The sequence below is a fragment of the Phoca vitulina genome, unplaced genomic scaffold (assembly GCF_004348235.1).
Source record: "Phoca vitulina isolate PV1807 unplaced genomic scaffold, GSC_HSeal_1.0 scaffold7, whole genome shotgun sequence".
Classification (NCBI taxonomy): Eukaryota; Metazoa; Chordata; class Mammalia; order Carnivora; family Phocidae; genus Phoca; species Phoca vitulina.
In genome coordinates, this window is record NW_022589710.1 from 15,064,372 (window position 1) to 15,077,789 (window position 13,418).

The 13,418-nt window shown below is 37.2% G+C and overlaps 1 protein-coding gene across 1 annotated transcript in view; it reads left to right on the forward strand.

The window, feature by feature from the left end:
* LOC116632639 overlaps positions 1 to 13,418 on the forward strand; it is a 1,010,297-nt gene that overhangs the window by 62,907 nt on the left and 933,972 nt on the right. Inside the window, exon 3 of the mRNA XM_032404581.1 lies at positions 9,890 to 9,983. Within this exon, the coding sequence (XP_032260472.1) occupies positions 9,890 to 9,983 (94 nt within the window). The remainder of the gene's footprint in view (positions 1 to 9,889; positions 9,984 to 13,418) is intronic.

Sequence of the window (13,418 nt, forward strand, 5' to 3'; positions counted from 1 at the left end):
TGTTGTAAGCACAATCACATTCATTAGCCAGTTCCCCGCTTCCTGTCTGTAATGGGCATTAAAAAATGTTCAATTAGAATGAATTCTGGCTTTAGCACTACAGATCCTTTTCTGGGTTTTTAATATTCTGGCCTTTGGTCTTTTTTCTTTTTGCATTTTCACTGAATAGGTGAAACCTCACAGTAAAATATAAATTATTTCTTAAGTACTATACTCCGAATGTATTACAAGTTCTCATAAAATATAAAGTATATATAGAAACCAAGCAAAAACACATTAAGCATGAAACATTTATATAAAAAGATACCTAAAATATATTTATACTGACTGGCAAATACAAAATTTTGTTAATAAGATTAAATAAAAGCCAGAGGTTTAGGACATCAACAAAATTACTAAGTTTATTGTGTTTTGGAGACATGTCTATCAACTTAACTCACATAAAAGTCACAGTATTTTGACAAAGATTCAGGTTGTATATCGCTAGGTGTCAGGGTCACTGCCAGATTTAGTCTTAGGTAGGGTCAGCCCAGTTTAAACTACATGGTTTAGACTTGTTTTCTGGAGTAGCAAATACCCTAACCCTTCCTCTTGATTATGCCTGGTAGGTAGTTAAACCCCTCTAACAACAAGCAACCCAACCATATAGACAGGTGCATTGGAAAACAAAGTGGATATGTAACTGTGAGAATGTTTTGGGTGCAGGTAGGTGGGAATTGGTTACAAATGCACTTATAGTATTATGAAATGGAACTTCAAAATTCATTCATTTCAAACCATTTATATACTGAGAAGCTACTTGTACCTGTTATTGTAGTACCCTAGAGAGGAGAGGCAAATACGTGAAAATTCTTACTCTTATAGTATTAATGCAGATTGATTAAACCCTTCAAGATGATAAGGAGCTTCATTCTTGTGGTAGAATGGTGAGTTTGATTTTCTGGGTGATAGGCTGGATATTTTGGGGTATTACGTCATTGAGAGACCCATAGAGCCTCTTGATAATTGCTTAGATAGAGAGGGTATAAGAAACTTACTTGACATATTGGAAGAGTTAGCAATTTTCGTGGAGGTCAACCCTGGATGGGCTCTATTGAAAAACAAATGCACGCTCTAGGAAATTTCCACAAGAGTGGCCTTCTGTCAGGGAAATTCCTACAGAAGCAGAGAGACATTTCTGGCAGCCGCAGAATCTAATATGCTAACATTGTGATATCATCTGTTCAAGAGGCAGGGAAGGAAAAGTTTCTCAACTTTAGTTTTTTCCTGGTATCTATAAGATTCAACTTTGAGAGTGTCCTTGGGCATATGATTTGTGATTAGGTGGATGCATGTGACACTGGATTTTTTAGAATTTCTCATTCCTCCAAAATATGCCTGAAACAACCATACAGTGAGTGTGAGGAAAATCAGTAAAGTCAAGATCACTAGGCTTCATCTCCATTTAGGATTAAAATGGGAATTTCAGATGTAAACCATGCATATATACATAGACAAGCATATTTTCTGAAAGGTAGAGAATTATATGATCCTTGCATTATTCTATTCTCAAGGCATCTATTAAGGTCTTAATATGTGAGAGGCATGGTTCTGAGCATTGGGGATATAAAGAAGAATAAACCATCATTCCTGTCCTCCACTGTAAGAGCAGTTACAACAAAGTGATTAATGCTACCACAGAGGAATAAACAAGATGCTGAGAAGGCATGGGAGAGGAAGCACTTAACTTTTCCTGCAGAGAATAGAAAAGGCTTCTCAAAGAGAGTTGCATTTGAGTAGATTCTTGAAGAATGAATTAGTCTTTTAGGCTAATAAGAGGGAACATTACAGGCTGAAAAGATAGCATTTAAGAAAAGGCAGAAAGTTCTGAAGCAGCCAGGAGACGAGGCTGTGTTGTAGATATAACAATTTAATTTAATTTAATTTAATTTAATTTAATTTTAATTTTATTTGAGTATAGTTGACATATAATGTTACAATAGTTTCAGGTGTACAGCATAGTGATTCAACAACTGTATATATCATGCTATGCTCACCACAAGTGTGGGCTACCATCTGTTGACATACAACACTATTAGAATACCATTGACTATATTCTGTATGCTGTGCCTTTTATTCTTGTGACTTATTCATTCCATAACTGGAGGCCTGTATCTGCCACTCCCCTTTACCCATTTTGCCCATCCCCTGATCCTGTTCCCTCTGGCAACCATCAGTATGTTCTCTGTATTTATAGGTTTGATTCTGCTTTTTGTTTGTTTATTCCTTTGTTTTGCTTTTTTAGATTCCACATCTAAGTGAAATCATATGGTATTTGTCTTTCTCTGTCTGACTTATTTGAAAAAAAGAACCCCCGTGCCCTGTTGGTACAAATGTAAATTGATACAGACACTGTGGGAAATAGTATGGGGGTTCCTCAAAAAATTAAAAATAGAAATACCATATGACCCAATAATTCCACTACTGGGTATTTACCCAAAGAAAACAAAAACACATATTTGAGAAGATACATGCACCCCTATGTTTATTGCAGCATTATTTACAATAGTGAAATTATGGTAGCAACCCAAGTGTCCATCAATAGATGAATGGATAAAGAAGATGTGGTGCGTGCGCACGCACACACACATGCACACATACACACATAGAGGAATATTATGCAGACATAAAAAGGACAAGATCTTGCCGTTTGTGACAACATGGATAGACCTAAAGGGTATTATGCTAGTGCAGATATAACTTTTAAAGGTAGACAGGAGGACAAATCCCAAAAAAGACTTGTATGCCCTACTATGGAGTTTGGACTTCAACCTGCAGATGGTGGGGGCCTTAGAAGGTTTTGAGTTCAAAAAGTTGGAGAATGGAGGGTGAAGGCAGTGGGTAATGTCAGATTCTGGGTGACTGGTTAGAAAGTGAGCACTGGGTATTATATGCAACTGATAAATCATTGAACGCTACATCAGAAACTAATGATTACTATATGTTGGCTAATTGAATTTAAATTAAAAAAAAGATAGTTAATGTCTTTTGATGAGAAATGATGTGGACCTGGGACTGAGGTAGAGATGCAGCCTGGGTTTAATCTCAGCCTTCTGACTTTTTGGATCATTGTATTAATCAAAAGAGAAGATCCAACTTTTGGGAAGAGAAAGGGTGGATTCAGTTTTGGACATCTAGAGTTTGAGATTCTGTGGAACATCTGGGTGGAGATGATCATGAAGCAGTTGGTAAAGTAAGCATGAAGTTCAAGAAGGGATCCAGTTTGGAGATAATAGATTTTAGAGTCATTAATGTATAGAAGTTTTTTGGAGATTTGAATGTGAATAAGATTGCTCAGGACCCATGTGTCAAATCAGAGAAGAGGACAAAGGACAGCCCAGGGACTCCTACCAATTAAGGAGAGGAGTCAGTAGACAGAGCTGAGAAGGAATTATGGGAATAGTAAAAGAAAATTTTGGAGGAACTGTTTTCAGGGGAAAAAGGGTGTGGATAATTCTAAGAAGGAGGTATTGGTTAACAGTATCAAATGCTGTTGAGTGACAAAGCTTGAAAATGATACTGGGTTAGGCCATTATAGGCAAGAGAACAAGAATAGTTTCATTAGAATGGTAAAAGAATAAGGTAACAGAGGGTTGAGGATTGAATAGCAAGTGCGGAAGTAAAGCCTTCAAAGGCTTATGATATTAACCTTCCCCTCAATGCAAGAAAAAAGAAGTATTTGTAGTTTGAGGGTGCTGAAGGGTCTCAGAATTATACTTTTAAAAATAATAGAAGAAAGTTGATATTGAGGAGAGTTAAAGAACCTGGTGTGGTGGCTAATGAACTAGGTTAAAAAAAAAACAGCTTTTTTTGCTTCTATTTTGGGTGTTGATATAAGGGTGTTTTAAAACTAGCTGTGACTTTGAAATGTCTAAACCTGCCTAGAAGTGCCCTGAGAAACACTTGAGACAAAGGGCAGTTTAGGAAAGAATCCCCATTGCTGCTGCATGCAGAGTGTGGCTAGATGTCTAAGATGATGAAGTTTAAATAATGGCAGAGAAAGTTGAGAATCTTTCAGCATCTTTGCTGACTCCAAGAAGCAAAAACAACATGCCCTTTGGCAAATACATTTTCCCTTCTGAAATTCTGTCAAATAAATTCAGAGGGACATAAAAAAAAAGGAAATATATCTTGTAACATGTGCTGATATGGTTGCACAGCCCTTATTTCATAGATTGTACGTGATGAATTTCAACACTGTATCTGATTTCTCTGTCATGTACATTGTGTAGAAGAGCTTTAGAGGTACAACTTTATATTCATTCTGGAGAACTTGAGAAGGCGTTGCAACAAAATGAGACTATAGGTACTATATAAACAAGAAGAAATCTTTCTCTCAAAAATGAAGGTGCTCCATAATAGTATTCAAGGAAAATTGCATCCTTCGAGGCATTTTATACATTCATTCTTGCCGATGACAAGAAATGCACCCTAGGTTTAGCATTTCATTTGGGGTATCACAGCCTTAGCAAGCTTTGAATGGGCTTATTTTTCAAGAACTGAAATAGTAGCTCATCATATATTTCTCAGCTTCTGAAATGATTGGTATTCCTCTCCTATTTAGCAGCTGTTAGAGGGTTTTTTATTTAACCAGTAAAGAGTTCCAAAATAGAAGTGTTGTCCTGGATGTATTTTAAAAACACACATTTCAGGCTTTTCCTTCTTAACTTGAAGTAGTAGATAAAAATCCCAAAGTGAAAATGACAAGATAATATTGTGACATTGACTCTCAAAGGCATAAGGCATCTGTAGATGGCCCTGTGTGTCAGCTCCCAAGGCCAACACTGCAACTGTCATACCTAACATCCAAGAGCTAAGTAAATTTGGTTAAAACCTTGATTCACTGCAATGCTTATGGAATCAGGTGTTCTGGGTAACTAATTCTTTAGTTATTAGATTATTAAATAGACTACCCCTCTTATTTGAATTTTTGTTGCCACAGAGTTTTAGAAATGTGTTGCCATATTGTATCAATTTAGTGGTTTTCCTATTGGTGTAAAAGCTGAACTTGATTGTGTATTCTATTCCTGTTGAAGGTGGGGAAGGTAGTTCTTTTCTTGATACTTTCCTTGAGGTCTGTGCATAGGAGAGAGATTGTAGTTGATGGTTGCTGGCTATTTCCTGTTCTAGATCTTGTGATTAGTCTGTTTATTTTTTAAAATTTTTTATTTTTTTGAGAGAGAGCGTGTGAGCAGGGGTGGGGGAGCGCAGAGGGAGAGGGAGAGGGGGAGAGAGAATCATAAGTGTGTGGAGCCTGACTCAGGGCTTGATCTCACAACCCTGAGATCATGACCTGAACCAAAATCAAGTGTTGTCAGTTAACCGACTGAGCCACCTAGGCACCCCTGATCTGTTTAATATGTTCTCAGACATCCTTCCTCCAGCACCCTGTCAAATTTATATAATGTTTTTTTATTCTCAAACTATTTTTTAATCCTCAGGTATTTGATATGGGTTGAGTACTGAAGCTGCTAAAATGATACAGAATTTGTAATTTATAATTTAATGAGAGAAAAGAGACTTTTACTGCTGGAGAGCTAACTGCCTGGGTGAATCCTGGCTCTGCTGCTTGCTAGCTGTAGGACCTAAATGTATTTGTATCTCAGTTTTACCCACTGTAAAATGAAGATAACATTCATACCTACCTCATAGGGTTGCTCATCATATCCCTTCAGTGAGTGCCAGGCACGTGTTAGTTGTGATTGTTACTACCCTTTAATCTTCTTATTCATGGGTAGGCCCCAGAGTGTACCTCTAACCCCTGTGCAGTTGGAGATGTCTTAGTCAGTTTGGGCTGCTGTAGGAGAATACCACAGACTGGCTAGCTTTAATAACAGAAGTTTATTTCTCAAAATGGAGGGTGGAGGTCCAAGATCAGGGTGTCAGCAAGGCCTAGTAAAGATCCTCTTCTTGGTTTGCCTCTTTCTTGCTGTGTCCTCACATGGTGGAAAGAGAGGGCTCTAGCCTCTTCTTCTTTCTATTAGGACATCAATACCCACCCTGGAGCTCTACCCTTTTGACCTCGTCTAAACCTAATTACCTCCCAAAGACCAAACCTTCTAACACTATCACATAGGGGTTGGGGTTTTTGCATATAATGATTGGGTTCATAGCAGGAAAGGATGGAGATTTCCCTTGGAGAGCATAATCCTCAGTCCCCAGAACTTAGAAAGAGCTATCCATTGTAAATTTGGTGCTGCATGGCCTTTTATGTATGAATATTCTTAGATTGGGTTTCTATGTTCTATTGTAAGAGATTGTGTGCTTCAAGTAAATAAATAAAAGAAGAAAAAAGAAAGAAGTCCACAAAAGCATCCTGATATAGGTTGTTATGTTGTCATTTGCTTCTATGTAGTCTTAACATTTAGAAAACAATTTCTGGGTACTAAATTATGGTAAATTGAGGGTTTCAATGGATTAATCAAGGTTTTCTATAATATGCTTCGATAGAAGACAATGAGTAATTACATGAATTACAAAACATAAAAGTAAACCAAAATATAATGAGAAAAGGCAATTTATCAGTGCTCTCCCCATGCTTCTGTGTGTAGATTGATATATGCAGAGAATAGCAATCCGATTAGCTTTCCCCTCCTCCAAAGGTAGGCAGCAACTGGAGGATTCTTTTGATCATTTTATTCATTTTGTGTTAAAACTATAGCACTTCTAATTTATAGACATCTTGTGAATGTCAAGGAAATGTCACCCAAATCATTGAAATACAGTGAAATTCATACATTATGTTTAAGTAACAGGTTGCCCTGGGCTCCAAGGGATGCAAGCTTAAATAGAACTGGGATTTTGACTGTTCAATTTCAGCACTTTAAAGACACAGAATAATCAAGGTGAATTTCTTAAAGGAAGCAACTCTGAGGATAGAAAGGTAACTGTGAAGTATTTCTGGATAAGCCATTAAGTGGCAGATTGGCATATGGCTGCATTTCAGATCCCGATTTGTTTGGTTTAATGTGAATCATTTTTTTCCCTTTAAATTGAAGCCCAAATCCTATAATGGAGATACTTAAATGAACCCTCTGGGTCACTTAGGCATCTTTTTCAGCATCCCTCTGAGAAATTCAATAGTCGGTTATAAAAATTGAGTTTTCTACGTTTCTGTCATGCCTGAGGAAAAATTTGATTATCCTCCAGATTTTTCCAAATCCTTTAACTAAATTGGATTATTTGCTGATTTACCCTTTACTTCCCAGTGCCATAGTAGTGTTTCAGTTGCAAACTTTGTAGTATAAGCTGACAAGATTATAAGATGTTTATCTTCCTAGGGCAGCAGCATGGTAAGCTTTGCCATTAGTCTTATATGGATCCACATTGGAATCCGGCTTTGATTGCCTGTGAATTGGGTGACCTTATGCAAATGACATGACTTCTGTTGGTTTTAGTCCCTTTGTAAGTATAGCGGGGATACTAAAGATAACCTTGCATCGTGTTTGGTCAAATGAGTAGAGATAATGCATGCGGAAATCCTGGGTTCTGAGTACGCTCTCAGTAAATGTAAATCTCCTACCTCCCCATTTCCCAAACCATGTTTTGTTTATTGAGGAGACATACGACCAAGGCTGTGTTTAGATCCAGGATCTTTTATGATGGGAGTCCAAAATAATGCATCCTAAATCAATCTGTCTTGGTCAGAGTTCAACCAGAGATGTAGACTAGTAGGAGATATACATCAAAGAGATTTATCACAAAAAATTGGCTTGTGCAGTGTTTTAGCTGGCATAGCCAAATCTGAAATTCATAGGGCAGGCTGTCAAGAAGGGCAGGGGCTGAGGCTGCTGTCCATAAGTAAAATTTATTCTTCTTCAGGGAAGCCTCAGCTCTACTGTGAAGGCCTTTAAACTGATGCTGTCAAGTCCACTCAAATTATCTGGAATAATCTCCCTCACTTAAAGCCAACTGCTTATGGACTTTAATCACATCTATAAGTACTTTTGCAGAAACACCTACATTAGTGTTTTGTTGAATAACTGGAGACCATAGTCTGACTGACATACCAAGAAGACCATCATACCATCCCTCTGGTCTCTCTGGATTCTTTTGTTCATAGAAAGTAGGAGCTTTTAAAGAAATTACTTTTATTATAGTAAAATATGAGGCTCAGTATTTTTTAAACCAAATGGCAGAAGAATCTTAAGGAAAAATTTGTGGTTTCATTAGCTGAAGTCAAATGTGAAGATCTACTATCAGATAAATGTTTTCTGCATACTATCAGAAATTATCTAATTTTTTCTTGTTTATGGATTTATAGTTGGTCTCTTCCACTAAGATGCTCTAAGCTCCATGAGGACAGGGGTTTGTTGTGTTCACTTCTAAATCCCCAACATCTTGAAAGCACTTTGTGTAAGACAGATACTCAATAAATATTAATGGGAAAAGTCAATAAATGATTTCTTCCAGAGAAGAGTTGAGTTACATTTCCTTGTCTGAATAAAGAGTTTTCTGTTATGTTTACTTGATTCACTTTTGAATTGAGCTGTATATTGCACCAAGGCTTATGGCTAAGAGTAGACTGGGGAATGAAATCCGATCTGCTCTTTGCTCACCAAGCCAGGTGCCTCAGTTTGGACTGTGTCGGGAAAAAGAAGTGCTTTTTCTTCCAATAAAGGGGCCTTATACACACATCCAGCTGTGTTCCTGGGGTGGAGGGTGGGGAGTGTGCCACCCTGTAGTTCTCATATAGGTCAGTGTTAACCTGGCATTCTTCCATTATAACTTCCTATTGCATATGGAGATCTGTGATGACAATAAGCAAAAGGACTAAAATGCCCCACCTGTTCTTCTTGGGAGGCAGCTTCCTTTACAAGATCATGATCTTGCTTCTTATAGGGAACAAACCCTGGTATTAAGGCAGTTAAAGATCAGAGTAACAATCTATTGGTGACTTTAAGATTTAGTACTTATTGCTCTATCACCAACATTTTCTGAGAAAAATACACATACTCTTTACAAATGTATGAATTATTTGATACATAAAAATTTTGTATGACATGCATGTAAGTTATGAAGTATAACCATACAAACACTCATGAATCCACAAAGAGGAAATAGAACATTACTAATGCTGTTGAAAATTCTGTTCTGTTCCACATTCTCCCTCATCACCCTGCCTCCCTCCAGAAATCACCAGTGTCCTGAATTTTGCATTTATCATTTGCTTGGTATTCTTTACAGTTCTACCAGCTATGTATGAGCCTCTAAACAATATGTTATTTCATTTGCTTCTTTTTAACTTTACATCAGTGGTATCATAATATATATAATTTTTCACTAATCTGCTTTCCTTATTTAATATGCTTTTAAGAACCATCCAGTGTTTTTATATAACCATGATTCATATACTTTATTCCCATGGAATATTTCAGTGTATAAGTTATACCACAGTTCACTATCCATTCTCCCGTCAGCAGACATTTTTCACCCTTCTTTTCTCCTATGCGAATGGCGTTACTATGAATGTTCTTGTCCACATCTCCTAAAGAATATATATGGGAAAATGTGCTGCAGAGGTTTTCTAGTTGAAACCCTTCATTTATGGACAAATAAACTGAGGCCCAGATGCTTCAGGCAGTTGGTAATAAGATTACAGGTGTGATCCCTAACTTTCATGTTGTCTTCATTCTGTGCCACCTCCATATGAATATGCTGCAATTTATTTTCAAGAAGAAAGTTTAGCTTTATTTTTTATTTTTTTAAATTTTATTTTATTATGTTATGTTGGTCACCATACAATACATCATTAGCTTTTGATGTAGTGATCCATGATTCATTGGTTAGTATTTGGCTTATGTAGTTACTAAGGTTTTTCTGTTTCTGTTTGTTGTTTTGGTAACTTCAGGAGGAAAGGAAGCAGACTCTTCTGTGCCTGTGAGAAGAAGGAAAGTGTTAATCAGGGAGCTGGCCCGGGTTAGGGAGCAACTCTGGGACTCTTGGTAAGGCCAACTGTCTCCCTTCCCCATTTATGAACTTTTTAATATTTTTTATTTTATTTTATTTTATTTATTTTATTATTTATTTATTTATTTGTCAGAGAGAGATTGAGAGAAAGAGTGCACAAGCAGGGGGAGTGGCAGGCAGAGGGAGAGGGAGAAGCATCCTTGCTGAGCAAGGAGCCTGATGCGGGGCTCGATCCCAGGACCCTGAGATCATGACGTGAGCTGAAGGCAGATGCTTAACTGACTGAGCTACCCAGGCATCCCTGAACTTTTTTTAAATAAAGATTTTATTTATTTATTTGAGAGAGAGAGAGCATGAGCAGGGGGAGGGGCAGAGGGAGAAGGAGAAGCAGACTCCTTGCTGAGCAGGGAACCTGACTCGGGGCTTGATCCCAGGATTCTGGGATCATGACCTGAGCTGAAGGCAGCCACTTAACCAACTGAGCCACCCAGGTGCCCTTTATAAACTTTTTCTTTAAGTATATATAACATGCATACAGAAAAGTGTACATATCATGCATATATAGCTTGATGAATTTGTGCGAAGTGAACACACTCATGTAACCAGCACAGAGGTCCAGGCAGAGAATGTAATCAACACCCCAGGAGCCCCCACCCCCCATTTCCCTCCCAGTCACTACTTGTACTACTCCTCTCCCTCTGCCCCCATCCTTTCTCCCATCCCCTGGGGAAGGCCCTTTGAATATCCTGACATGTTGAAGTGATGGTTCTATGGTACTGTGGATATAATATTGCTCATGGAGGTATAAGATTAGAGTTAAATCCTAGCTCTAATATTTCTTCATCATATGACTTTGGGTCCCTGTAATTCTCTGGTTCTCAAATGCTTTATCTATAACATGGAGATAATAAGGAATTTTTGGTTTGACAAGAAATTTAAATGAACTAAGAGAAGTGGAATTTTCTAATAAAGATCCTGGCACAGAGTAGGTACTCAGTAAATGTTGGATCCTGAGAGCTGAGTGTCTCTTTGTGAATTGGAGGTTATGAACGCATGGAACATCATTTCTAGATTGTACAGTCTTTTGACATTAACACATGAATGTGTTCTCCTGCCTCTGTTGCCACAGTCCTTTTTCTCAGGCATTTTTCTATTCTAGGGATAAGATTTCCCAAGACATCCTTCATCCTGAATGAAGCGAAACTGGAGTTCCAATATGTAGTCTAGTCTCACCTTACAAGTCCTGGTTTTCTGGCCTCATTATTAGTTGGATATGAGCTTTGATAAAATTCTTATTATGGAGTTGAAGAAAGTAGCAGTGTACATCAATGGCTTCTCTCATATTTATGGTCTAGACTTGAAGCTTGTTTTAAGTTACACTTGACACTTTTGGAATGCAATGCCACTCTCTGAATAACTCCAATTTTGGGCTCTGCTTTTCAGTACTGAATGAAGGTCAATATTTCTGCCTTTATTAAGTGCTAATGGTAGATGCTCACTGGGGAATAAATATAATGTCCTTAACTTTTGGAATTGTATATAGGTAATAAAGTCTACATACTTTCCCATTCTCTTATTTGGAATAATGAACTATTTATTTTGTAGATTCTTGTCATACAGTTTTTATCTTTTCCCTTATTTACTGAAATCATTAGATAGAGTGGCTAGACGTGCACTAAATGTATATTTTATATATTTCTATTTTCTGGAGAAGAGGAGGAAACTTTTTTTTTCTACTGCCATGGTTTTATTTTCTATGCAGTATAAGCACATTTTAATTTTATCATGAATTTCAGTGCCCATTAATTTGAGGCAACAGACCATATTTGTGATTTTAAATGAGGCTGTGAAAATTTCATCAGTTTGCATAGGTTCACCTGTAAATAAAAATGAGGGCGGTAGTAATAAAGTATAAAAAATGTGAATGGAGAGGGAAAGGTGAAACTTGTATTTATTGTTTGTATACTGTGTATGTGTGTATTATTGTATTTTTACCTATGCTATTTCATTTAATGTCACCATGCCAAAGTAAGGCACAATAAAAATCAAGCATCTATTTCATGGCATCAAGGTGATAATGGTACCTTTCTATTAGGAATCATTTTTTTCAGAGTTAAAAACAAAAATTTAATATTTAGACCACAAGTTTACCATTATAATTTGAGTCAGTGCATCGAGTGGAAGTTCACAAAATGGGTTCCCAGAGGAAGAGTTATCTGATGAAGAAGATGGATTCTTTTCCCATGTCCTAACCACCTTGGCTCCTGGGGAGATGCCCACCCTCCCCAAAGAGTACTAAGTCAGCTCAAAGGCAAAAGTCTTTTTTATCTGATATGGAATTAGAAGACCCTTGTAACTGATGTTACAAGGTGTTCCTTTGTTTCCTGGGAACTAGGTCCACCTCACGTGGATATTACTACTATTAACATCCAATGGGTTCTGTGAGAGGTTAAAACAAAGATGTCTCATGCTTTGCCCTAAAGGTACTCCAGGGAGGAATCCAGACTGCTGGGTTACCACCACTTAGGCTTCTTCTATCTCAGTGGTAGTCATGAGTGGTTGCAGAGGAAGAGGCCAGTTTGACAATCAGTCTTGCAGTCTGAGGTTCTCCCCCAGGTACATTATCGGTAACTCTTCTGTCTCTTTTTTATTATTAATTTAAAACTAATTCCAGTATAGTTAACAGAGTGTTATATTAGTTTCAGGTGTACAATATAGTGATTCAACAATTAGTATACATCACTCAGTGCTCATCATGATAAGTGTACTCTTTAATCTCCATTTCACCTATCCCGTCACCCACCTCCCCTCTGGTAACCATCAGTTTGTTCTCTATAGTTGAGTCTTTTTCTCTGTCTCTCTCACTCTTTCTTTTTTTCCTTCACTCATGCGTTTTGTTTCTTAAATTCCACATATGAGTGAAATCATATGATATTTGTCTTTCTCTGACTTATTTTACTTGCATTATACCCTCTAGATCCATCCATGTTGTTGCACATGGCAGGATTTCTTTTTTATGGTTGAATAATATTCCATTTCTATGTTTCTATCTATCTATCTATCTATCTATCTATCTATCTATCTATCTATCTATCATCTATCTATCTATCATCTCTCTATCATCTATCTCACATCTTCTTTATCCATTCATCAATCGATGAACACTTGGACTTCTTCCATATTTTGGCTATTGTAAATAATGCTGCAATAAACATGGGGTGCATGTATCCCTTTGACTTAGTGTTTTCATTCTTTGGGTAAATACTGCAGTAGTGCAATTACTGGATCATAGGGTAGTTACATTTTTAACTTTCTGAGGAAGCTTCATACTGGTTTCCATAATAGTTGTACCAGTTTGCACTTTCACCAACAGTGCACAAGGGTTTTTGTTTCTCCACATCTTCTCCAACACCTTTTCTTTCTTTTCTTTCTTTCTTTCTTTCTTTCTTTCTTTCTTTCTTTCTTTCTTT